At 42.8% G+C, this 25,018-nt stretch overlaps 1 protein-coding gene across 2 annotated transcripts in view; it reads left to right on the plus strand.

Moving 5' to 3' along the window:
• Positions 1 to 25,018, plus strand: part of RCOR1 (REST corepressor 1) — a 117,568-nt gene that overhangs the window by 77,030 nt on the left and 15,520 nt on the right. The window contains exons 3-7 of one of the 2 annotated variants that reach the window (XM_070775782.1): positions 5,547 to 5,630; positions 17,106 to 17,158; positions 18,535 to 18,696; positions 19,307 to 19,425; positions 21,682 to 21,760. In XM_070775782.1, the coding sequence (XP_070631883.1) occupies positions 5,547 to 5,630; positions 17,106 to 17,158; positions 18,535 to 18,696; positions 19,307 to 19,425; positions 21,682 to 21,760 (497 nt within the window). The remainder of the gene's footprint in view (positions 1 to 5,546; positions 5,631 to 17,105; positions 17,159 to 18,534; positions 18,697 to 19,306; positions 19,426 to 21,681; positions 21,761 to 25,018) is intronic. The other variant, XM_070775783.1, reaches the window with a different exon arrangement.

Genomic DNA, 25,018 nt, shown 5'->3' on the forward strand with positions numbered 1-25,018 from the left:
TTGCTCCGTATTCTTATTAGTACTTGGTATTATCTGTCTCTTTTATTTTAGAAGTTCTAATAGTTATACAGTGGTTTCTCATCGTGGCTTTAGTTTGCATTTCCCTAATGGCTAATGATGTTGCTTTTCATGTGCTTATGTGCCATCTTTGGTGAAACAGTTGTTAAATCTTTTGCCCATTTTTAAAGTTGGGTTATTTTCTTACTGTCGTGTTTTAAATGTCTTTTCTATGATCTGGGTACAAGTCCTTGTCCGGTGCTGTGCTTTGCAGATGTTCTCTCACAGTCTGAGTTTTTATTAAGCTCAGTTTATTGTTTTTAACTTTTATGGATTGTGCTTTTGGTGTTATATCTAAGAATGATTTCCGTAATCAAGTTCATGAAGATTTTCTCATGTTTTTTTCCTAAAAGATTTGTAGCTTTAGGTTTTACTTTTATATTTAAAAGGGCTTCCCTGGTGGCTCAGAGGGTAAAGTGTCTGCCTGCAATGCAGGAGACTAGGGTTCGATCCCTAAGTTGGGAAAATCCCCTGTAGCAGGAAATGGCAACCCACTCCAGTACTCTTGCCTGGAGAATCCCATAGACGGAGGAGCCTGGTAGGGAACAGTCCACGGGGTCGCACAGAGTCGGTTTATATTTAAGATCCATTTTGAATTGAATTTCTGTAAGGTATGAGGTATAGGTCGAGTTTCACTTCTTTTGCATATAGAGATCCATTAAAAAAGAAAATACTTCTTGGTCACACCACACACTATGTGGGATCTTAGTTCCTGATCTAGGATCAAACCCTCGCCCTCTGCAGTGGAAGCGCAGTCTTGACCACTGGACCACCAAGAAAGTCCTTCTGATTATTGAAGTACCCTTTGTTGAAAAGGATATCCTTTCTCCATTGAGTTGCTCTTGCATCTTTGTTTCATATCAGTTGGCCGTAGTTCCGTGGGTTTACTTCTGGTCTGCATCTGCCCACTGGCCCGTGTGCCTCTTCACCAGCACCCCACCGCCTCGCGTGCTGTTCTACATAGTGAGTCTTAGAGCGGGGTGGTCTAAGTTATCCAGCTCCAGCCTGGCTGTTGTAGCCTCATTTGCCTTTATGCTGTCCATTTGTCTGTGTCGGTATGGACTCATACATCATTATTACTTCATGATTTATAGAGTATTATTTTATTATGATCATTTATTTTGCTCAGATTATTGCAGATTTGATCTGTGGTAGATAGATTCCATCATTCTTTGAGCACTCTGCTAGCGCTTGGGATTCCCCAGTGACTCAGCAGTAAAGAATTTCCCTGCAGTGCAGGAGATGCAGGAGACACAGGTTGGATCCCTGGGTGGGGAAGAGGAGGAAATGACAACACGCTCCAGTATTCTTATGAGGAAAATCCCGTGGACAGAGGAGCCTGGCAGGCTAAGATCTATGGGGTTGCAAGAGGCATACACTGAAGTGACTGAGCGTGCACGCTGCCTCCTGGCATAACAGAATATTCCAGGTTCTCTTACACTTTTCCTGTCCTAGCCCTCCAAGGCCTGGAGTCAACCATTTTCCTATGGAGATCTAGTTTCCTTTATTGTAGAACGATATTTAGAGACCAAGGTCTGACAGCTAAATGTGCTCACCTTCTTACTAGGTTGTCATTGTGTCTAGAGTCTTGAGGTGGACAAACCGGGATCAGTAATGTATTTATGTGTGCGCACATATGCACGTCTGTGAACACTAAAACCAGTTGGTTCTTAACGATAAGCACCTGTTTCTGTCCAGCACCTGAGAATCCTTTCTCACCTCCCCTTCTGTGTCTGTAATGCTTTCACTCAGCAGGGTTCTTCTGAGATTCGTTCATACCGTGTGCCTGAATAGTTCATTCCTTTTTATTGCTGAGGTTTATTCCTTTTAATGGACATACTGCAATTTTAGGAAGTTTGCTGGGCTTTCCCCCAAAGTGATAGTACCATTTCGCACTTCCGCCAGCAGCCTTGGAGCCTTCTGATCTCTCTACATTATGCCCCCTGTGGGCATCGTCAGCCCTTTGAACTTCGTACTTTGTAGTAGGTGTGTTGTGGCGTCTCGTGTGGTTTTGCCTTTCCCTAATGACTGTTGGTCTTTAATGCCTTTCCATGTGTTTCCTGTCCATTGCTTGGTATTTATTCAAATCTTTTGCCCATTCCTTGACAGTTGAGGTTTTTCTTATTGTTCAGTCTTGAGAGTTCTTTATATATTCTGGATACAAGTCTCTATAAGATGTGTGGTTTATAATTACTTTCTCTTAGTCTTTGGCTTGGCTTTTATCCCTTTAGTAGTATTTGAAAATAAGTTGTTACCTTTGATGAATCCAATTTATAAACTTTTTTCTTTTATGGATTGTGCTTTTGGGTGTTTATCTAATAAGATCTCTGTAAACCTAAAATCAAAAATATTTTTTACAAGTTTTATAATTGGGGGTTTATATTTAGTCTTGAATAAATTTTTGTATATAGGGTAAGACTAGATCTATTAATTTTTCTAAGTATGAATATCCATTTGTTCAGGCATCATTTGTTTAAAAGATTATTTTTCTCCATTGAATTTTACCTTTGCACCTTTGTGGAAAATCTATTGATCCTATATGAGGGGTTCTGTTTTGGGACTCCGTTCTATTCCATTTCTTTCTCTATGTGCCAGTACCACACTGTCTTGATTACTGGATCTTCATAATTAGTTCAGTTCAGACAGTATGTTTTCCAGCTTTGCTTTTTTTCAAAGTAGTTGTGGCTATTTTAGGTTCTTTACATTTTCCTGTGGGAGAAGGCAATGGCACCCCACTCCAGTACTCTTGCCTGGAAAATCCCATGGATGGAGGAGCCTGGTAGGCTATAGTCCATGGGGTCGCTAAGAGTCGGACACCACTGAGCGACTTCACTTTCACTTTTCACTTTCATGCATTGGAGAAGGAAATGGCAACCCACTCCAGTGTTCTTGCCTGGAGAATCCCAGGGACGGGGGAGCCTGGTGGGCTGCCGTCTATGGGGTCACACAGAGTCGGACACGACTGAAGTGACTTAGCAGCAGCAGCAGCAGGAATTTTAGAATGTTTGTCAGTTCCTACAAAAAAGTATACTGGGATTTTGATGGGGTTGTGTTGAATCTATAGAGCACTTTGGGGAGAGTGCTATCTTAATATTTGAGTCTTTTGATCCATATAATGATATATCTTATTTACTTAGATCTTTAGTTTTAGTTTCTCTCAAATATTTAGCAGTTTTCAGTGCATGTCTTCACTCTGACGTGTTAGTCACTCATTCATGTCCAACCCTTGGTGACCCCCTGGACTGTAGCCCATCAGGCTCTTTTGTCCATGGATTTCTCCAGGTAAGAATACTGGAGTAGGTTGCCATTCCCTTCTCCAGGGGATCTTCCCCACCCAGAAATCAAACCCAAGTCTCCTGCATTGCAGGCAGATTCTTTACCATCTGAGTCACAAGGGAAGCTCAAAGTGAAAGTAAAGTTGCTCAGTCGTGTCCGACTCTTGCAACCCCATGGACTGTAACCTGCCAGGCTCCTCTGTCCAGGGGATTTTTCAGGCAAGAATACTAGAGTGTGTTGCCATTTCCTTCTCCAGGGGATCTTCCCAGCCCAGGGATTGAACTCCGGTCTTCAGCACTGCAGGCAGACTCTTTTATTGTCTGAGCTACCAGGGAAACCCATGTCTATCACATCTATCAACTAAATAGGGGTATTCTTTCATTTTGATTTTTGATTACACACATATATAGAAATTGAGTTGAAACAACTTGTTTCCTGCAACTTTGCCGAAACTCATTCATTCTAACAACTTTTCGTAGGTACAGTAGATTTACTACACAGGTGATCATGTCATCTATGAATAAAAACAGTTTTAATTCTGCTTTCTCAACGTGGATTCTTTTATTTCTGTTTGACTTTGGATTTTTATTTGAAATACCGAAAGCCTGTATTCCATGTCTGGTCCATCCCCACACAAGTATTTGTTGGCTTTATTTTTACTTTTAGATTTTGTGTAGCCTTAACATTGTTCTAAAAGTCAGACCCGTATTTAAAAACCGTATAAAAAAGTGACTTAAAAGCAGTCACTCCCATCTGTTATCATACTCCTGTGTCCCTCTTCATTACACCCTGTTCCTATCCAGCCGGTAAATTCCACCTTTAATCTTGCCTTGTTCATAGTCTTGCCTTCCCACCATTCCATCAGTTTTCTTTAAAGTAGTTGCCCCACAGATTTTAGCAAAAGTGCAGAAATTCATTAAAATCAAGACTACGTTGTTATACAAAGTTATATAAAAGATAAGATTAAAAGATCTGGCAATTTCATAAAAGCACGAATTCTTAAACAAGTCTTTATAAATTTTATGAAAGTATGTTTATATTGGTGTGTGTGTTTAAGTTGAATTTTTTTCTGGAAGTAGATTGCAGAACTTTCATCATGTTTCAGAGGAATTTATTTAAAGAAAAAAAGGTCAAGTAAGAGAATGTCTTTAGAATGAATGAGTTTGGATCTAAATCAATCTAAAGACTGATTAGTGAGCCTTTTGTCTCTTGAGTCTTTTGTACCTTTTGAAGATAACATCTTAATTGTCTCTATTGTAATTTTTGACTGTCGTTTGTGGTCAGTCCAGTTGTACGAGTCATTTGTATATCTTTTGACCTACTGTTTTGTATCAGATTTTTAAGAATTTGAATGCACTTCACACATTTCCTTTCAGTTTAAATCTTTTTAAGTGGTTGGTTATTCTTTCTAAAAGGCTTCCCTGGTGGCTCAATCGGTAAAGAATATGCCTGCAGTGCTGGAGATGTGGCTCTAATCCCTGGGTTGGGAAGATCCCGTTTAGGAGAGCGTGGCAACCCACTCAAGTATTCTTGCTTGAAGAATCCCCATGGACAGAAGAGCCTGGTGGGCTACAGTCCATGGGGTCGCAAAGAGTCGGACACTGAGCAACTAAACACATACGTAACATTCTTTTTTAAAGTTGTTAAAAGAATTTTTGAATTCCTGCTGTCAAATCACTAAAATACCCAGTACGCGAATGGCAGTGAAGGGTAAGGTTATTCAAAGCACACGTGAAAAATTCAGTTGAAAAGAATCCTTGAACAACTTGCCACATGCAGCTTCCCGTGCCGCATCAGCTTCCGTTCTCTGTGTCCCCTTAGTCCGTGGTGACGAAACCCTCAGGCGCTGCAGCTGTCCTGGCTGAGCGTGAGCTCAGTCCGGGTCTGCCTCCCAGCAGCTGAGTGACCTGTTCGTCTCCTCACCTAGCAAATGAGAATAGTAGTCACACCTACCTCATATATGCCTGTTTGTTACATAAATAAAAGTTTAGGTAGAAGAAGACTTGGAAGCAGAAATGTTTCCGCAAACTTCAGGACTCTTCCCCTGCACCCACCCATGTTAAATGCGCAGGTTCCAGTGGGGCAGATTTCAGGTGGCTGGGTGATGTCATCATCTTCTGAGGTTTAAAACAGACCAGAGTGGTGGTGTTAGTTGTCACTAGTTATGTCTGCTAAATTTTTAATAAGAATTTTCTTTTTTTATTTCTCCCAAGCCAAACTAGCAAGACGCAGTCAAGAACGAGACAATCTTGGAATGCTGGTCTGGTCACCTAATCAAAATCTATCAGAAGCAAAATGTAAGTTTTAAAGCACTTTTGTCTTCCATCTTTCTTATTTACTGCAAACTTTTAGACTTACCTTTGTAGCTAAAAGTCTATAGGTATATTACATTTATTTTACATTTTTTAAGTAATTTGAAGAATCTGAAAATATGTTCTTTGTTGTATCCTGTCATAATGATTTAAAGATTCTTAAAGTATGGTTTCATAATTTACTTTATATGTAAAATGTGGAAATAGCTAATATTCTGAAGTAACTAGAAGGAAAGGTTCAGAGTGGAAAGAAAATGATAATACAGTGTATAACTCCTTCAGCTGGGAATTTATAGATCTATAAAGATGAAAAGTTGAACAGAAGATTACTTCGTGGAAGGATTGCAGAGGGCACATGCATTTACTGAAAACAGATTTCATGATGTACGGTTTGGCCTGGCCAGAGGCAGAGCTTGGCTCTTTTGTGTTTACATTTTGGGAGCATGAATATTCTGAGCTACTTTGGGGTTTCTTTTAAGGGGTGGGGATCCTAGAGTGAGATTAATTGTATTTCCCAAGTTTGCCTTTTCACTTTTTCTGTCCCCTCTGCTCAGATGATCAGGCAAGAATAACTTTATATTTGATACATTGCCATAAATCTTTGCTGTTTTCAAAGTTTTTGTTTTTGTCATAGCTTTAAAGACAGAAAAAACCCTAAATTCTCCTCTTTGAGAATTATTCAGTGTGTGTGGGGTTGTCCATGGACAGAATTTATGGGGATTTGTGAACTTGGAAATCACATGCCTTTTTTTTTTTTTTTATGGTTTATGCATGGTTTTCTGGAGAAAACTGGGTTTTTCAAGGGCTCTTTGAAAGAAATTGGATAAGAATCAGTGTTCTAAAATGTATTAGGGCTTAGAAAGCATCAGTGGTAAATGTTGGTCAGGAAACTTGAATTGTGAATGAAGGCTGTACTCTCAGGCTTCGATCAGAATTTGCCAGATTGTGTTTTACAGTCGATGTCAACAGGTTTCCTCCATCATGTAACAGTTAGAGGTGATGCATATTGAATGTACACCTCTTGTACAGGTAACACGCATGTTTGCACATTTAAGATGCAGAGAGCTCATATGGTAAAGAAATGTTTAATTTTGACCAAAAAGGATCTTTTTTTTTAAATACAGTACCTTCTGTGGAGCACAGGAAATTCAACTACTCTTAGTAATGCTAAATTTAGCAAGAATAAAGTAATCTCAAATCTAAGATTTTTAGAGTATCTTAATTTTGCCTCTATGCCAAATCCTTTGACTGTGTGGATCACAATAAACTGTGGAAAATCCTGAAAGAGATGGGAATACCAGACCACCTGACCTGCCTCTCGAGAAACCTATATGCAGGTCAGGAAGCAACAGTTAGAACTGGACATGGAACAACAACAGCTTTCCAAATAGGGAAAGGAGTACGTCAAGGCTGTATATTGTCACCCTGCTTATTTAACTTATATGCAGAGTACATCATGAGAAACGCTGGGCTGGATGAAGCACAAGCTGGAATCAAGTTTGCCGGGAGAAATATCAATAACCTCAGATATGCAGATGACACTACCCTTATGGCAGAAAGTGAAGAGGAACTAAAAAGCCTCTTGATGTGAAAGAGGAGAGTAAAAGTGAAAGAGGAGAGTGAAAAAGTTGGCTTAAAGCTCAACATTCAGAAAACGAAGATCATGGCATCTGGTCCCATCACTTCATGGCAAATAGATGGGGAAACAGTGTCAGACTGTATTTTTGGGGGCTCCAAAATCACTGCAGATGGTGATTGCAGCCATGAAATTAAAAGATGCTTACTCCTTGGAAGGAAGGTTGTGACCAACCTAGATAGCATATTAAAAAGCAGAGACATTACTTTGCCAACAAAGGTCCGTCTAGTCAAGGCTCTGGTTTTTCCAGTGGTCATGTATGGATATGAAAGTTGGACTGTGAAGAAAGCTGAGTGCCGAAGAATTGATGCTTTTGAACTGTGGTGTTGGAGAAGACTCTTGACAGTCCCTTGGACTGCAAGGAGATCCAGCCAGTCCATGCTAAAGGAGATCAGCCCTGGGATTTCTTTGGAAGGACTGATGCTGAAGCTGAAACTCCAATACTTTGGCGACCTCATGCGAAGGGTTGACTCATTGGAAAAGAGTCTGATGCTGGGAGGGATTAGGGGCAGGAGGAGAAGGGAACAGAGGATGAGATGGCTGAATGGCATCACCGACTCGATGGACATGAGTTTGGGTGGACTCTGGGAGTTGGCGATGGACAGGGAGGCCTGGCGTGCTGTGATTCATGGGGTCGCAAAGAGTCGGACATGACTGATCGACTGAACTGAAACTAACAAGTATGGGTGCACCATAGTTTAGTCTTTTCTTCTTGTATTTTTATTCTTATTTTTTAAAAAGCACATTTCCTCCAAAAGTATCTCAATTAGGGTTATATTGAATTTGTGTTTTTTCAGTGAGAATTGATTTCCTTCACATTTTTATTGAGCCGTCTTGTGTGCCTGGTAGGTACCAGGAGGGAGGGATTCAGGAAGTTTATATTCTGATGCACAAAGAGGGGGGCAATGAAATGTAAACAGATCATTTATGTGTATTTTCTTTAGTCCAGCTGCTTCCTTTTAGTTGCAAAAACCTGGGATCTGGAAAAGTTAGGTCAAATGTTTAGGGTCCCTCAGCTAGTTAGTAGCCAATGTTGGTCTAGATTTCTGGTTTGAGCTCTTATGACACAGGTCTCCCTTGGTGTGCTGTCTGATTTAATAAACGAAAATATTTAAAGTATTACTTATATTACATAGTTGCTCTTGTGTGTGTCTAAGTAAAACTTCCTTAAGGAAAGATGCAACCTTTGGAGTATGCCTAGAAAATGTGCAGAGACGCATTTCATGTAGAGGAAATATGGACAAGTCCAAGTAGCATAGATGAGAACAATGGCATTTGGGTATTATTATACACATTATTGTAGCAAATTACATGATTAAATGGTGACATGATATTTAGGGGGCAAAGGCACAAATGATGGTTCGGTCCTATAAGGGAATCTGGAGGTCGGGCAGTGAGAGAAACCGGAAATCATCACCTCTCCAAAGACAGCCACACTGGAAGGTTGGAATTTGCTGGCCGAACTTTAAAGAAAAAAATTAACGCTTTCAACAGGGTAGACATATAGAACTTAAAATCGTGTCAAATTAGGGATTTTAAAGTAAGCTTTAGCTTTTAGGGGATGAGAACCCTCCTTGGACCTGCATATAAAAAGTTATTTCTGCATTAAGTCATATGACTTCAGTACCCATTTTCAAAATTATAAGTGAAAGTTTCACAGGTATGTAGTAAATGCCTAAACTTTCATAGAAATATATATAGTAAACGTGTCGGGGTCTCTATTCACAACTTTCTAGATGACTGTAAGTTGAAGTCAGAAGACCTGACAGTTGCCACTAGGCGCCCTGGGGTCTGAGCCCACCTCTGCCCTCTGGACGCAACCAGAGCCCGCTCCCCTTGTCCTCATCCCTCTTGCTGAGTTCTCCATGGTGCTCTCCCCTCACTTCCTCCTGGGCATGGCTGAAGTGTCCCTGGGGGCCCTTCTTGACCACACACAGAGACCATACTGCCTGATCTCCCTTTCCTTGGTTCCACCTTTCTCCCCTGTTCATAACCCCTCAGCTGGAGGTGGGCTTGAAAGGAAGTTCTTTTACATGGTTGAAATTCACAACTCACAAATTTAGAAACTTCATTTTATATTAACAGTAACATAAAAAGCACATTTCTCCTCCTTTTTGTGGTTCTGATATTGGCGTAATTGTTTAAAATACAAAACCTTAAAATTTTGTGTTCATTGAGGTGGTTTCTGTCACATTAAAATTTGGGAACTGTTCTTTACACATCAGTGTTACTCTCTAATTCATTGATTCATCATAGTCACCTGGGATCATTATAAAAACAAACCCATAACATCAAGAGTACATTGGCTTCTTTCCTTGATCTGAGTGTATTCATTTCCTGAAAATGAACCCAGCTGTATCCTTACATATGTGCTCTTCTCTACACACATCATACTTTACTAGACCATGCACACACACATATGTTCATAAACATGAACACAGATACATATTTATACACATACATTACAAAACAGGGTGGAACCCGAGTCAGTATTCTAAAGATGCTTATCAGACAGTTCTTATCAGTCAGGATTGGGAACTGTGAACTGGGACGCAGGTCTGGTGGTGTTCAGGGACTGAGTCGGTGCCTCTAAGTATTTATGTATATGTATATTTTTGTACAGAGAATTTATAAAAATACTTCTTATTTTACAAGTGATGAAATGGACTTAGCTGCAAGTTCCTGATAGAAAAAGGACTCTTACTCATCGTCCAGGGCTGTTTGCACTATAGCTCACTGTGAGATTATAGGTGAAACAAGGGTTAGTCTTTTTCTCCCTCTTTTAATGTCAGGAAAAGTTGCCTTTAATTGAGGAAGATGCAGACCTTGTGAGCGTGGTTCCTTCCTCAGCTTGTGGCACAGAACAACTCCCGAGAGCAGACAGGACAGGCTTGAGGGCACAGCCGCCTGCTGGGGCTCGGCCGTCAGGTGCTCATGTGCTGCGACAGGGGTGCAGGCGGCTAGCAGGCTAGTTGCCACTGCGTGCGTCTCATTCCTTGCCACAGACTTGGGGCGTTTAAGGAGAAAGATGGTTATTTTGATTAGTCACAACTAAATGTCCTTCATTCCAGTGATGATCAGTTTCTACAACAGAGAATATGCATATGCCTTTCTGGAAAATATACCAGTGTATAAGTACTAGAGTAAATGGGGAGGAGTGCACTTATCTTTTTATTGGAAAAAAATTTAATGCAACACACAAGCAAGTTTAAATCTAACAGTTAAATGGTTAGTCCTGGAAGGCATGATGGGCCGCCTACTCTTAGATGAGGAGGGCCCTGCAGCACTGAGGCGGGGGAGGACGTGATTCGGGGTGGACCAGGTAGGACTAGATGCTCGAGGCTGAATTCCATTGTTTCTTATTTCGCTTGATGAGATTGTGAGATTGGGCTGGATTTGTAGTGTTTACTGGGATGCAGAGGATGGGGAAACTTTTTCTATGAAGTGGGCTTTTAACAAAACTACATGAAGAAATAGCTTTGTTGTAAAGGAAGCATGTTGTATCCCTGATGAAGAGGGACTGGTGCTTTCATCATAGTCTGGCTGAGTCCCTGGCTGATCTTACTTCTTAAGCCTACTACTCCCACCTCGAGATACCACGGGGATTGTTGAAATGTTGTAGTGATGTCTGTGCCCACCAGGTGGCACAATTGCTTTACCTAACTGATTCAAGCTCATTTTGATTCTCAGTGAGTTACGGTGATGATTCATTTCTTATTTTAATAGCTCAAGGAGACACCACAATGTTTGTTATCATATTCTTGAAGAAAACTTTAGCATGCTGTTTTTGAGTTATGAGAGAGAAAGTGGTACCGTATCTCCTTTGCAGCACCTGCAGCTATAGTAAATTGGATGGTAAAAACTTTACAGCTGTCCTAAGGCTGTGGGTTTGTCCTCAGCAAAGGTGCCAGCCTCTTGCTCTGCACAGACTGTGCAGGATCACAGGTATTCCAGGTTGCTGCAGTATCTGGGGAGGGAAGGGTGAGCTAAGGTTACTGTGGCAGTTTTCTTCTGCATTCTTCCCAGTTTTGCAGTCGAATTTAAGATTCTTACTAATGATACTGGGAGCATTTAGATCATTGGGTTAGAAGATGAATATAGAAACTTGTGAAGCTTTGCTCAAGGCGGTCCTCGGTCTGTTAGCCTCTGTCTCCGTCACGTCCTTCATCAACCACAGTTTTGTTTTCTTGACTCCATTCAAATGGAATGGACTGTGTTGCTGCCTTGCTCAGCATTCTCGCCATGGAGCTGTCTTTATCTGAAGTGAACCTCTCCTGACTCCCTTACTCAGGGGAGAGGATTGCTAACTGAGGTTTAACTCAATGGGTCCTGGGGCCAGACACTCGGGGTGCATTGATACAAGAGTCCTGTGTCTGCCTTTACCAGCTGTGTGACTCTGGCCAAGTGGTCTAACCTCTCTGCACCTCAGTGTCTTCGTTTGTGGATAGGAGTGATAGTAGAACTATTGGAGAGGATTAAAAAGAGAAGCCTAGTAAAGAGCTTAGAACAGTGGCCCGCAAGTAGCAGATTCTCAGACGTTAGTGACTTTTGTTAATCAGTACAGCTCCATGGGGTCGCAAAGAGTCGGACACGACTGAACTACTGAACTGAACTGAACAGCTGCTGAGGCTTCAGGAAGTTTCTCTTGAATGCCCGTCATCACCGCCGCTGCATTCTCAGGCTGTCCTGCGACTGCGCTTGTTGCCATGTGTATTTACGTTCTCTTCTGTCACCTGTGTGTTGGTTCAGGGTACTGCAGGGAATCGTTTTTCTTTTGTATTTGGCCTGCTGTTTAATACAGTGTTCTGTACGTAGTGAGGGTAGTTCAGTAAGTGTTTGACTAAGCTCTGTTAAATTTTGTACATTTTCTTGATGAATCTTACACACATTCTACCTTTAAATGATGTTACCCCTCCAACAACTCATTCAGTTGTGCTATGCATAATGGTAAGTTGTTGTCAAAAAAGGCATGGTTTGTGTAGTTCTTTAAAGGATGCATCCATCATGATCTAAGATTGGACCATTCTTCCTGGCTGTTTCTGTAGGAGCTTTCAAGTTTTTAAAAACACGGCATTATGCAATGATAGGATTGTTTTTAAAGCAGAATACACTTAACCCTGTGTCTGAGTCTCCTGCTTCTGATGCCAGATTAGAGTGTCAGCTAAGCTACACAAGGCAAGTCTGCCTGTGGCTCCCGATGACCCTGGTCCTGTCCCGAGCGCACTGGGGAAGGCTGCTGGGGGCGGAGCCTGGGCCTTTCCCTAAGCCCCGGGGACTTTGCTCGTCAACCTGATCACACTCAGTCAGCCTCTCTGCCTGCAATGGCTGTTTGCCCCAGATTAGGATGAACTCTGGTTAACCTTTAATCTTCTAGAGACAAAATCAAGATTATTGTTGCCAGGTAATAGAAAGTGCTGGGAATGCCCCCCCAACTCCTGCCGCGTTCTTTGTCTCAGGCAGCTGGCACTTCTCTCGTTTCCCTTGTTTCATCTTTGTCCCCCACCTCAAGTATCCAGGCATCCTTTGTTTTTCATAGGAGCAGGTGGGAGTCAATTTTGTTTTCTGAGATTGAAAGCTCATTTTTGCTTAAAAAAGCCATGCGGGAGGTTTTCAAAATGTTCCATTTTCTTCATGACCTGCCAAGAGCTCCTGGCAGGCTGTGTAAAGCAGCCAGGCAGGTGTTGGGGAGGGCCTTGGGAGCACAGAAGCTGAGGTGAGGGTCCCTGTCCACTGCTGCTGAGAGGGAACAGGGGCTGGGGACGGCTCAGAGAGGGCAGGCAGGGGAGACAGGCCTGTCACAGCACTGTCTGTGCCTGTGGCTGTACTGAATTCACGCTTGTCCAGAACGCTCTTTGAGTAGCCGGGGACCGGAGGCCTTCCCTCCGTGGTGTAGTTTTCAGTCACGTGATAACCTAGCTCTGCTGGTGTGAGCAAGTTGCTGGGGGTAGCACAGTCTTAAATACGGTGCTTGTCAGGCACCACTGGATACGAACTCATTTTATCAACAGACAGAGCCAGGATTTGACCTGAGTCTTTCTTACCCCATACCTAACCTGTGCTGCCTCTCTTTACTTCCCTTTCTTTGTTTTAGTTAAGGTATAGTTAATTTACAGTATTGTGTTAATTTCAGGTGAAGACCAAAGTGATTCAGATTTATATATATATATTTTTCCAGATTATTTTCCTTTATAACTTATTACAAGATACTAAATATAATCCTCTGTGCTATACAGTAAATCCTTGTTACTTGTCTTAATGTGTATAGTGGTTTGTATTTGTTAATCCCATGCCCCTAATTTATCTACCCCTTCCCTCTCTCCTTCGGTAACCATAAGTTTGTTTTCTATGTCTGTGAGTCTGTTTGTTTTATGTATAGATAGATTTGTATTATTTTTTTAGATTCCACATACACATGATATATAATATTGGTCTTTTTCTGCCTGACCTCATTTAGTATAATAATCTCTAGGTTCATCCATGTTGCTGCAGATGGCAATATTTCATTCTTTTTTATGCCTGAGTAGTAGTCCATTGTATAAATACACTGCATCTCCTTAAGCCATCTGTTAGTGAGCACTTGGGTTGTTCCCGTGTCTTGGCTTTTGTAAAAACTGCTCCTGTGAACATTGGAGTGCCTCTATCTTTTCCAGATACGTGTGCAGGAGTGGGATCGTGTGTTCTGTGGTAACAGAACCTCCGCACTGTTCTCCCTGGCTGCCACACCAGTTTACATTCCCACCAGCAGTGTGGGCGGGTGCACTTTTCTCCACACTCTCTCCAGCATTTGTTATCTGTAGCCTTTTTGATGATATGTGCTGCCTTTCACCTTGCTAGAAAAAGAACCTAAGATGTTAACATTGTACATATCACAGTCCGCTAGCATCCATTCAGCAAACGTTTGTCTAGCTTTTATTGAACACTGGGCAGGGGGACTATGAAAGAATAAAGAACTGGGTTTTCACTGGCAGGTGTCAGACGGTAGTCCTTTTCTAAGCTGCAAGGCCCCCGTATGTTCACTTATTTCATCGGACCTTCAAGGCCAGGTGATGTCACCTCAGTAGCTGTGATACAGTTCTTTCTCCCTTTGCTTCAGGTTTGAGTCCTGAGGGTGGTCTCTAAGAGCACCTAGAAGATGTGACTTAAAAAGCCACCTTATGCTGTTTGCTGTTGTTGCTCAGTCGCTAAGTCACATCTGACTCTTTGCGGCCCGATGAACTGCAGCATGCCAGGCTTCTCTGTCCTCTGTCTCCCGGAATTTGCTCAAACTCATGTCCATTGACTCGGTGATGCCATCAACCATCTCATCCTCTGTCACCTGCTTCTCCTTTTGCCTTCAATCTTTCCCAGCATCAGGATCTTTTTCAGTGAGTCGGCTTTTCACATCAGGTGGCCAAAGTATTGGAGCTTCAGCATCAGTCCTTCCAATGAGTATTCAGGGTTAATTTCCTTTAGGATTGACTGGTTTGATCTTCTTGAAGTCCAAGGGACTGTCAAGAATCTTCTCCAGCACCACAGTTTAAAAGCATCAATTCTTCTGTGCTCAGCCTTCTTTATGGTCCAACTCTCACATCCATACATGACTGCTAGAAAAACCATAGCTTTGACTATGCACACCTTTGGTGGCAAAGTGATATCTCTGCTTTTTAATATGCTGTCTGGGTTTATCATAGCTTTCCTTCCAAGGAGCAAGTGTCTTTTAATTTCATGGCTATAGTCATCATCCACAGTGATTTTTGAGCCTAAGAAAAGAAAATTTGTTACTATTTCCATTTTTCCCCCTTCTATTTGCCATGAAATGATAGAACCGGATAGATCTTAGTTTTTTGCATGTTGAATTTCAAGCCAGCTTTTTCATTCTCCTCTTTCACCTTTATCAAGAGGCTCTTTAGTTTCTCTTCACTTTCTGCCATTAGAGTGGTGTCATCTGCATATCTGAGGTTGTTGGTATTTCTCCCGGCAATCTGTGTACAACATGGCACATATTACATCCACATTTAGCAGCAGCAGCTGGGATCCACTGTTTTAGTCTGTTTTACTGGTCCTACCACCAGTTAATTTCTTATATAAAAACAAAAGAACAGATAAAGATAGAAAAAGCATCTAAAGGATGGTTTTGTTTCCCTTGTAAGGTTTTTAGGTAAATCTGATCAGAAACAATGGGGACCATTTTAGTGGACTGTTACTGATGTAGCAGACTGTGGTTCTGCCCTGAGAGGGTGGGCAGGGCAGGCTCCCAAGGGCTCCTGCATAACAGCCGGCCTGTGTGTTTACTTGCCTAAAGACCATGTGACTGACTGGGGATCACATGACTGAATGTGTGCACACACCACACATTCCATATCTGTTAAGGTAAGTAAGAGCTTCTGGAAACCTGTATGCTCACAGAGACTAAATAGCAGAGGTTTGAGGTGCGTTTATTGTTCATTCAGCAGATATTTATAAAAAGAAGGAACCCATAAAGCAGACCTCCAGGGCTGACCATCAGTTGACTCTAGTTTCTTTTTCTCTCTTCCTCTCACGTGTTCTTGACTTGAGCACATCTCATTACCTGGCTTTTGTCCTCTGACCTGAGGTCCACCCCCAGGGTCTGGGGTGCCTTGGGCAGCATTTAGGCTTCTCTCAGGCAGCCATGCAGCCACCAGCTTTAGCAACCTTACTTTTCAAGGCTTTTTTTTTTTTTTAAAGAACCTTCCATCATTTTTCTGTTATTTGGCATAATACCCTGTTGTGAAGTAATAAGCAAGGGATGTACTTTGAAACATTTCAGCCCCCAATTAAAAAATCACCAGTTTCAACTTTGGGGATAAACGAGGGCCTTTATCATTTACTGACTCTCAGGTAAATTGGAATTTTACTCAGTGGAGTAGCCAGTCAGTTTGTGAGTATATTAGATGTAAAAAAAAAACAACCCAGAAAATTAGTGCCTTACTATTAAAATGCACTATATGTAGTTACTATCTGAATTAAATTGGGTCTTTTGTCAGTGGAAAAAAATCCCCCCTGGTATTAGAACATATGCTAAAGAATTTGCATTCACTCTCAGAGTTGATTTCTGTTTCCCACTTGGTGGTCAGCTTGACCGCAGCTAGGGAGGATGGTACCGTGGAGCTGGATCTCGTGCTGAGACCAGGCGCTGTGACTCTCTCAGGCGTCTTCTGCTGGCTCTGTCGCCCTCAGCCTGTCCCTCAGCTCGGGTCTGGTCGTTGCCCCTGGAAAGTGAGATCTGAGGGAAGGGCCTTGTGTTTGTTTCCTGCAATTCTGTGCTCCCTGCGTTTTCCTTTCTGAGTTCGCCTTGCTTTTGTAGTTGGTAAGGAGAGTCACACAGGAGCAGAAGGAGGTGCTGTTTGTTAGCGGTCTCTTCCTGTTCTGGGGGCAACCTGGGACGTGTAGTTCCTGGGGTTTATCTCCTAGATTTTCTTTAACATGAAAGTAGGTTGCTTGCTCTTCCATCTGAGAATAAACCCCCATTTCATATTTCTTTTTATTTATAAATAATTATGTTTTCAAGTACCAAAGTAATATTTGCTTATCATAGAAAATTTAAGTAGAACCTTGTTTTAAAAAAAGAAAAAACCAGAATCACAACCTCACCATCCAGAAATAAGCACTGTGAGTATTTATTTGTCCAGCCACTTCTCTGTGAGATCTGCATATGTGAGATCCATCACGAGGTGACACTGTACGACTCTGCTCCGCTCCTGTCTTGCCTTTGTCTTCATCCTCGTGCATGGCAGGCCTGAGTATATATGTAGTCAACAGCAGTTCTGGTGCCCGTAGACCGTGCCCTCCTGCTCCTGTTCACGGCCTCCTGTCTTGTTTTTCAGTGGATGAATACATCGCCATTGCCAAAGAGAAGCATGGGTACAACATGGAGCAGGTAATGGTGGGATTTTGTTGTTGTTAAAAATGGGTTTTATAGCTCAGTTGTTAGGTGTCTCGTGTTCTGTGTGTTAGGCAGCATGGTTTCCTCATTAGCCATGTCTGGTGGTTACTGGCAGTGCTACAGGGGCTCTGATCTACTTGTTACTGCCTGAGATGAGCAGTAGAGACCCTTGGCCTGGAGGGGCGTCTGTGGGCTCCGCCGGTCCTCCCTGCTCAGGTCTACTTGGGCACAGTGCTTTCTTACTTGAATATATGATTTGTTTCTTGATCTTGTGGTTTCTTGACTCATGTTGTCACACTCAAGTCTACTCAGACCTGTTTTAATTGTTTTGAATCATTTTTCAGGTTGTAAAATTTTACTCAGTTGTTAAGAATTGTTTGGAGCCAATTAATGAGAAATCCACAAGATTAATTTTTCTCCAGAAGCATGATATCTTATTTCAACCTTATTTTTAGTTACAGTTTTTTTCAGATTATCACCTTAAGTCAGATTAATACTTTCCTTTGTATTGATCTAGATTTTACAGCCTGTAAATAATCTTTTTTCATTTACCCTAATGCCCAAGGATACCACTAATTTTGGTTACATAGACATGGACCCTTTCTTTCTGCCATGGCCTCACTTTTGGTTGTTTTATCTGGTAGAACTGTTAGGGAAGGCAGTTACAAGAAGGTAGTTCCAGAATCTTTTGAAGCAAGAAATGTATGTCTCTTTCTCCAAAACCTGCTCTTGAACCTCACAAAGCTGCTTAGAAAATCATTAATTTTTCATTTTGTTTAGAAAGTGTAACTGTTATTGGGTGACTGCTAAGTGCACTTGTATGAAATTTGTGAGTATTTTGGTCTCCCAAAGTATGATTATTTCCACTGTAAAGTAGAATTGCGGGGAGTTTTCTTAGAAAAGTATTCCTGAATTCTCTTGTTTCTACTTTGTTCCTTACTCATTTGTATTTTTTTTCCTTTCTGGGCTGAAAAACGAAACTCTTTATGTTTGAACTTTTTGGCCAAAGGAAAACAGTGGTGTGCTTTTTGAGTCACTTTCTCTTTTCATGTCCACTGGCACTAGAGTGTGACCCTTTTACGAGCGCAGATTCCAGAGCCCGCTGCTTCTGCCATTGTCCACTGTGACCATCAGCAAGTTACTGGGTTTCTCAGGCCCCTGTATTCCAGTTTGAGTCATGAGAAGATGGGGACTTACCTTGTGGGGCCTGAGCTGGACGGGTTAGTGCACAGAGGGGCACAGCAGCAGTGTCTGTGAGTTCCCATGTGTGTTCGTCAGGGTGTAAAATGTGCTTCCCTTTGCCAGCCTCATTTCCACGATGTTTTAGTCACATTGTTGGTCTAAAAATTTCACTGATACTATTTTTCTAGGCTCTTGGGATGCTCTTTTGGCATAAGCATAATATTGAAAAATCATTGGCTGATTTGCCCAACTTTACCCCCTTCCCAGATGAGTGGACTGTGGAAGATAAAGTCTTGTTTGAGCAAGCCTTTAGTTTTCACGGGAAAACTTTTCATAGAATCCAACAAATGGTGAGTAGGTGAGACCACTGTGTGTGTGCGCCAGCGCCCCAGGAGGGCTGCCCTCCTCCAGTGTGAAAGGTCCTGTGTTTGGTGCAGTGGGAGCTGCTGGGTGGGCAACATTTCCTCGCACCTCCCCGCTTGATAGCCCCTCGGCCCAGCTCTTGGGTCAGGACTGCCCAGAGTGTCCTGAGAGAAAGGGTCTCTTGACGGGGAATGGGTGAGGCGCAGCATCGGAGGCACTGTCTCCTCGAGGAGTTCTGCCGATCCCTCACGTTTTAGAATGGTATTTGGTGGACTCCTACCATGAACACTAATTGACGGTCACATTAGTGTTAAAATGAATTCCTTAAAAAACAACCTAGAAATTGTTAGAAGCTTCAGCTGTGTGAAAACCCTGATTCATCTTAAACTGACTCTGCAGTCTTTCATGGGCCAAGTTTCACTTGGAGTCAAAACTTCAGTCATTTGAAACTGTATCGATGAGGGTTCTATGAATTCAGAGAAAAATGACTGTGACTTACGACATTTCTGAATATGTGAGCGTGATCCTTACAAAATATATGTACATACATTTGATTTTTAAAGATTAAACCTGAACCAGCTCATCTCTTCTGTCTAGCTTCCTGATAAATCTATAGCAAGTCTGGTGAAGTTCTACTACTCCTGGAAGAAGACGAGGACTAAAACCAGCGTGATGGACCGCCACGCTCGGAGACAGAAGCGTGAGCGGGAGGAGAGGTCAGTAGGCACGGGTGGTGTCCCAGCCGTCCGGGGAGCTCTGACGGCCCTGGCATCTCTAGGAGCAGGTGGACACACAGAGGAAAGGGAGGGGAACCAGTTTCCCCAGGGCCTTCAGAGTGGACCCAAAATTTACACAGATGAGCTGCGTTCAGGGTGTTAACGTTCTGAAGGCATCTTTCCTCAGCACTCTGCAGTCACAGTGAGTGAACTTCCCCACACGTTCCTCTCTTCCCCTTAGGGGGGTGTATCCTTTAGCAAAAAGGAATCTCTTACTTCCCGGGTTGAAATTTACTCATGTACTTCTGCAGGATTCAGCTGACATGTTTTTATGTCTGATTTGTTAAAAATCTGCAGTTGAGATTTCCTTCCTCCCTTTCTCGACCATCTGTTCTGTGTATGTGAGCGAGAGCGCTGGTAGGGGATCCTTTTATGACTTCTTTATAAGGAGCTTAGTCTTAGGGACAGCTCAGTGTGCAGGACACACCTGAGACGCCACACCCGCAGCCTTTTGTACACAGAGGCATGGAAGTGGCCTGTGCTTACCCACAGAAGTGGGTTCTGGTCTCAGTGAGAGGCCTGCTGGTGGGGTCCATGCACTCATCCCCAGGCCTCTGTCTCCTCAGGTCTGAAGGCAAGACACAGAATGGGTTTTGTGTTAGTGGGAATATAGGTGGCTTTTAAAAATTATGTTTCTATATTACTTTTATAAATTAACAATGCAAAAATAAAATGAAGGAATAAAGTAAACTCTATGATCTTCATGGCCCTGTCTCAGAAGAGTGTTTTATGATTTCAAATGAAAGGAATGATGTGTGGGGACAAGTCGATAATCAGGTGTCACTTCTGGAGAATTCTAAGGTCTGGGCACAAGTATAAAATGAGAGCAATGTGAAGAACATGTGCAGAGCTCTTTCCAGCTGTAAGATTCTGTGAAATTGTTGACCTTGACAGTCTGCATATTTTTTGGTCTGTATCACGTGTAACCAGTGGGTCTATTTATGGGTCAGTACTCTCTGTAACCAAAGAAAAGCAGCAAACTATTGAATTTGTTTTTAGTGTTAGCAACTTTTGATTAACATTTTTTGTTTTTATTATACCTTAGGTTTAATTCACTGTTTGTGAAGTAAATCTATTACTACAAACAGGTGCAGTTTACTAAGTTGGAATCAGAATTAAATCTAAAAAAGAAAGATTGGGATTTGTCATCCTTGAGGATGGAACCATAATGGTTTGGCGAACATGCCCGAGTTCTCACTTTCCGTCTGCCTACGGGTGCTCCTGTCTGCCCTGTGCACCTGTACCACCATCAGGACGCAGACAGAGGAGGGACACGGGCCCCTGGAAGACCCCAGGAGACAGCTGACTTTCTGGCGGGACCTGCCCGTGAAGGGAATGGCAGGGCCGGGGAGAATCCCCTCCGCCCCCAGCCCTTTCTCCTCTCAGCGCCTTCCTCAGCCAGAACTGCTTACAGTGTGGGCCTGGGTAGAGAGAAGAGGACGGGGTGCCGGTGGGCGTCCCACCGGGGTGGGCCCATGAGACAAGGGGTGTTGACACTTGAAGCCCTGAGTGCTGTGCCACCAGCCCTGCTCAGCTGGCTTTAGCTGCGGGTAGACATGGCAGCTGTCTGGCCTCTGGGAGCCGTCATGCTCATTTTTTGTAAAGCTCCTACCCCGGACAGAGCTTTTTTGTTTTTTTAATACTTCATGGAAGGATATAAACAAAAGCATTTGAAGCACCGTATCGGTGTGAGCGTTCTTTTTGAAGTTCACTTTGAGTTTTTTAGGCCACCAGAAACTTTCTCAAATTCTCAGAATTGTGTAGCTGTGGGTACACAGATGGGACATGAAAATGAGTTTTTACTTGTGGGTGAATTTATTCTCAATATCATGAACCTGTATTCTTGAATAATTTCTCAGTTATATCTAATGATCATGTCCTGGTCCTCTACTAGATAATTAAGGAGAATTAAAGTCTTAAATTTGATATTTTTAGTTGAGAGAAAACACTTTACAAATATAAAGTGACAATGTTCTAGGCTTGGTTTGGGAGGTAGAAACCTATTTCAATAGCTTTTTAAATCATTTAGACTAAAAGAACTATGGCGTTGGTATTTTATTTGAATTGTAAAAACATTTTTCTCAACATTCTGAAAACATATACTAATTTTATATTAAATCAATTTCTTGCTTATATTTGTATATTAAATAGAATTAGCACAAAATAATCTTTGAGTAACTTGTTTTTGTCTTCCAGTGAGGATGAACTGGAAGAAACAAATGGAAATAACCCCATTGACATGGAGATTGATCAAAACAAGGAAAGCAAAAAGGAGGTATTTTTTCCCCTAGTATTACTAAGGCAAATACATTTCATTTACTAGTTTCAAAGTAAAGCGTTCTTTTTCCTTAGTCTACTTAATATATTAAGTGCCACATGGGAGACTTCCCTGGTGGCTTCCCTGGTGACTCAGACGGTAAAAGTGTCTGCCTACAATGCGGGAGACCCGGGTTCAATCCCTGGGTTGGGAAGATGCCGTGGAGAAGGAAATGGCAGCCCACTCCAGTATTCTTGCCTGGGAAATCCCATGGACAGAGGAGCCTGGCAGGCTGCAGTCCATGGGGTCACAGAGAGTTGGACACGAGTGAGCGACTTCACTTTCACTTTCAGGAGACATCGTGGTATGTATGAGTTTTGAAACAATATTACCAATAACCTCAGATATGCAGATGACACCACCCTTATGGCAGAAAGTGAAGAGGAACTCAAAAGCCTCTTGATGAAAGTGAAAGAGGAGAGTGAAAAAGTTGGCTTAAAGCTCAACATTCAGAAAACGAAGATCATGGCATCTGGTCCCATCACTTCATGGGAAATAGATGGGGAAACGGTATCAGACTTTATTTTTGGGGCTCCGAAATCACTGCAGATGGTGATTTCAGCCATGAAATTAAAAGATACTTACTCCTTGGAAGGAAAGTTATGACCAACCTAGATAGCATATTAAAAAGCAGAGACATTACTTTGCCAACAAAGGTCCGTCTAGTCAAGGCTATGGTTTTTCCAGTGATCATGAATGGATGTGAAAGTTGGACTGTGAAGAAAGCTGAGCTCCGAAGAATTGATGCTTTTGAACTGTGGTGTTGGAGAAGACTCTTGAGAGTCCCTTGGACTGCAAGGAGATCCAACCAGTCCATTCTGAAGGAGATCAGTTCTGGGTGTTCTTTGGAAGGAATGATGCTAAAGCTGAAACTCCAGTACTTTGGCCACCTCATGCGAAGAGTTGACTCATTGGAAAAGAGTCTGATGCTGGGAGGGATTGGGGGTAGGAGGAGAAGGGGACGACAGAGGATGAGATGGCTGGATGGCATCACTGACTCGATGGACATAGTTTGGGTGAACTCCAGGAGTTGGTGATGGACAGGGAGGCCTGGCATGTTGCAATTCATGGGGTCGCAAAGAGTCGGACACGACCTAGCGACTGAACTGAACTGAACTGAACCTTGCTTTATAGAACTTAAGAGTTTTGTTTGCCAAGAAATATAAGAAAGGAAGCCTTAAAGGGGAAGATGGCATTAATGAGAGGTTTTCTGTAGGGTAGCAGTCCTCACTGCCCTCTTTGCTGGGCACTCGCTCAGCAGGTTAGAAAGGGGCCTCTTGCCCTCCTCTCGGCCGTGGGCTCCTTCCTCCTGTGGGCGCCCGGGGCCTGTGCCCTCTAGGTCATGGAGAAACTTTAATCTCTCTCACGTTTTAAAAACCATGATGCCAGAGGTGTTTAGTCTCTGGATTCAAGAGACCCACAAACCCCTACAATCATATATGACTTTGGGGGGTATATTTATAGCATTTATTTATTATAAACTGTTCACTGAGAACAAGGGGGTATCTGGGTGATCTTAGCCTTTGAAATGAGGGTGATAAACTTGGATTCTTTTGCTGATTCATAACTGAATAAAGCACGTGTAGGATCCCTGAGGACCCTCTGAGGACACCAGGCCTTGTCACTGTGGCCCAGTGGAAACCCCCACAATGCAGACCTCCCTGCAGGCGGTCCCTGATGCGGCCCCCACCGCTTGGGCAGAGGTCCCAAGCCCTCTGGTGTCCGTCCGCTGGAGTCCCATTCAGGCTGGAGTGTGGAATCCCAGCATTGGTATTACTTGTACATGTGTTCAAATAAGTGTCTGTTGTTTCATTAAAATCTAAAAGTTTCTGTCTCAGAAGGTACTGAAGTATGAAAAAAAGAAAAGAGTCTAGACATACCTAAACTAAAAATATACCAATAATAAATGTTTTTTTATAGATATGTAGGAAATAACAGCTAAACAAAAGGGAAAAAATGAAAATGATTTATAACATCATCACCCTTTATCAGGTCTTTGGTAAAGAAGCCGCCTGCCAATGCAGGAGTGAAAGTGAAAGTTGCTCAGGCAACCCCATGGACTATACAGTCCATGGAATTCTCCAGGCCAGAATACTGGAGTGGGTAGCCTTTCCCTTCTCCAGGGGATCTTCCCAACCCAGGGATCAAACCCAGGTCTCCAGCATTGTAGGCAGATTCTTTACCAGCTGAGCCACAAGGGACGCCCAAGAACACTGGAGTGGGCAGCCTATCCCTTCTCCAGCGGATCTTCCCGACCCGGGAATCTGACTCAGGGTCTCCTCCACCACAGGCAGATTCTCTACCAGCTGAGTCACCAGGGAAACCTACCAGTGCAGGAGGCGTGGGTTTAATCCCTGGGTCAGGGAGATTCCCTGGAGGGGAAATGGCAACCCACTCCAGTATCTTTCCTAGAGAATCCCATGGACACAGGAGATGTGGGATGTGGGACACAGTCCATGGGGATGCAAAGAGTCAGACACGACTGAAGTGACGAAGCACCTACCCATTATCACTGTTAACATTTTGGTGACTCTTTGAGATGACCTTCTTTGTAAAATATGTGTGTGTGCCTGCTCAGTCACTTCAGTCATGTCTGACTCCTTGCCACCCCATGGACTGTAGCCCGCCAGGCTTCTCTGTCCATGGATTCTCCAAGCAAGAATACTGAAGTGGGTTGCCATATTATATAGTTCCCTGTGCTATGTTTTTGGACCATGTTTTTGCATTAAATATATAAAGCTTGTCTCTGCTAGTCCCAAACTCCCAATCCAACCACCTCTCCCCCCAGCAACCACAAGTCTGTTCTGTATGTGATTCTGTTTGTTTCATAGATAAGGTCATTTGTGTTCTATTTTAGATTTCACATATAAATGAAATCGTGTGATACTTGCCTCTCTCTGTGTTGCTTCACTTAGTATGATCCTCTCGTTGCGCTCATGTTGTGGCAGATAGCATTGTTTCCTTCTTCCGGCTGAGGAGTCGTCTCCCGCTCTTCCCCAGTAGCACACTGGACGCTTCCGACCTGGGGGGTCTCATCGTGCGGTGTCATGTCTGTTTGCCTTTTTATGCGCTCCGTGAGGTTCTCAGGGCGAGTATACTGGCGGGAGGTTCGGGGTGGTGTGCCATCCCCTCTTCCAGTGGATGACGTTTTGTCAGAACTCTGCTGTGACCCATCCGTCTTGGGTGCCCTGCACAGCATGGTGTGTAGCTTCCTTG

This window comes from Bos indicus, chromosome 21 (genome assembly GCF_029378745.1).
Source record: "Bos indicus isolate NIAB-ARS_2022 breed Sahiwal x Tharparkar chromosome 21, NIAB-ARS_B.indTharparkar_mat_pri_1.0, whole genome shotgun sequence".
Lineage (NCBI taxonomy): Eukaryota > Metazoa > Chordata > Mammalia > Artiodactyla > Bovidae > Bos > Bos indicus.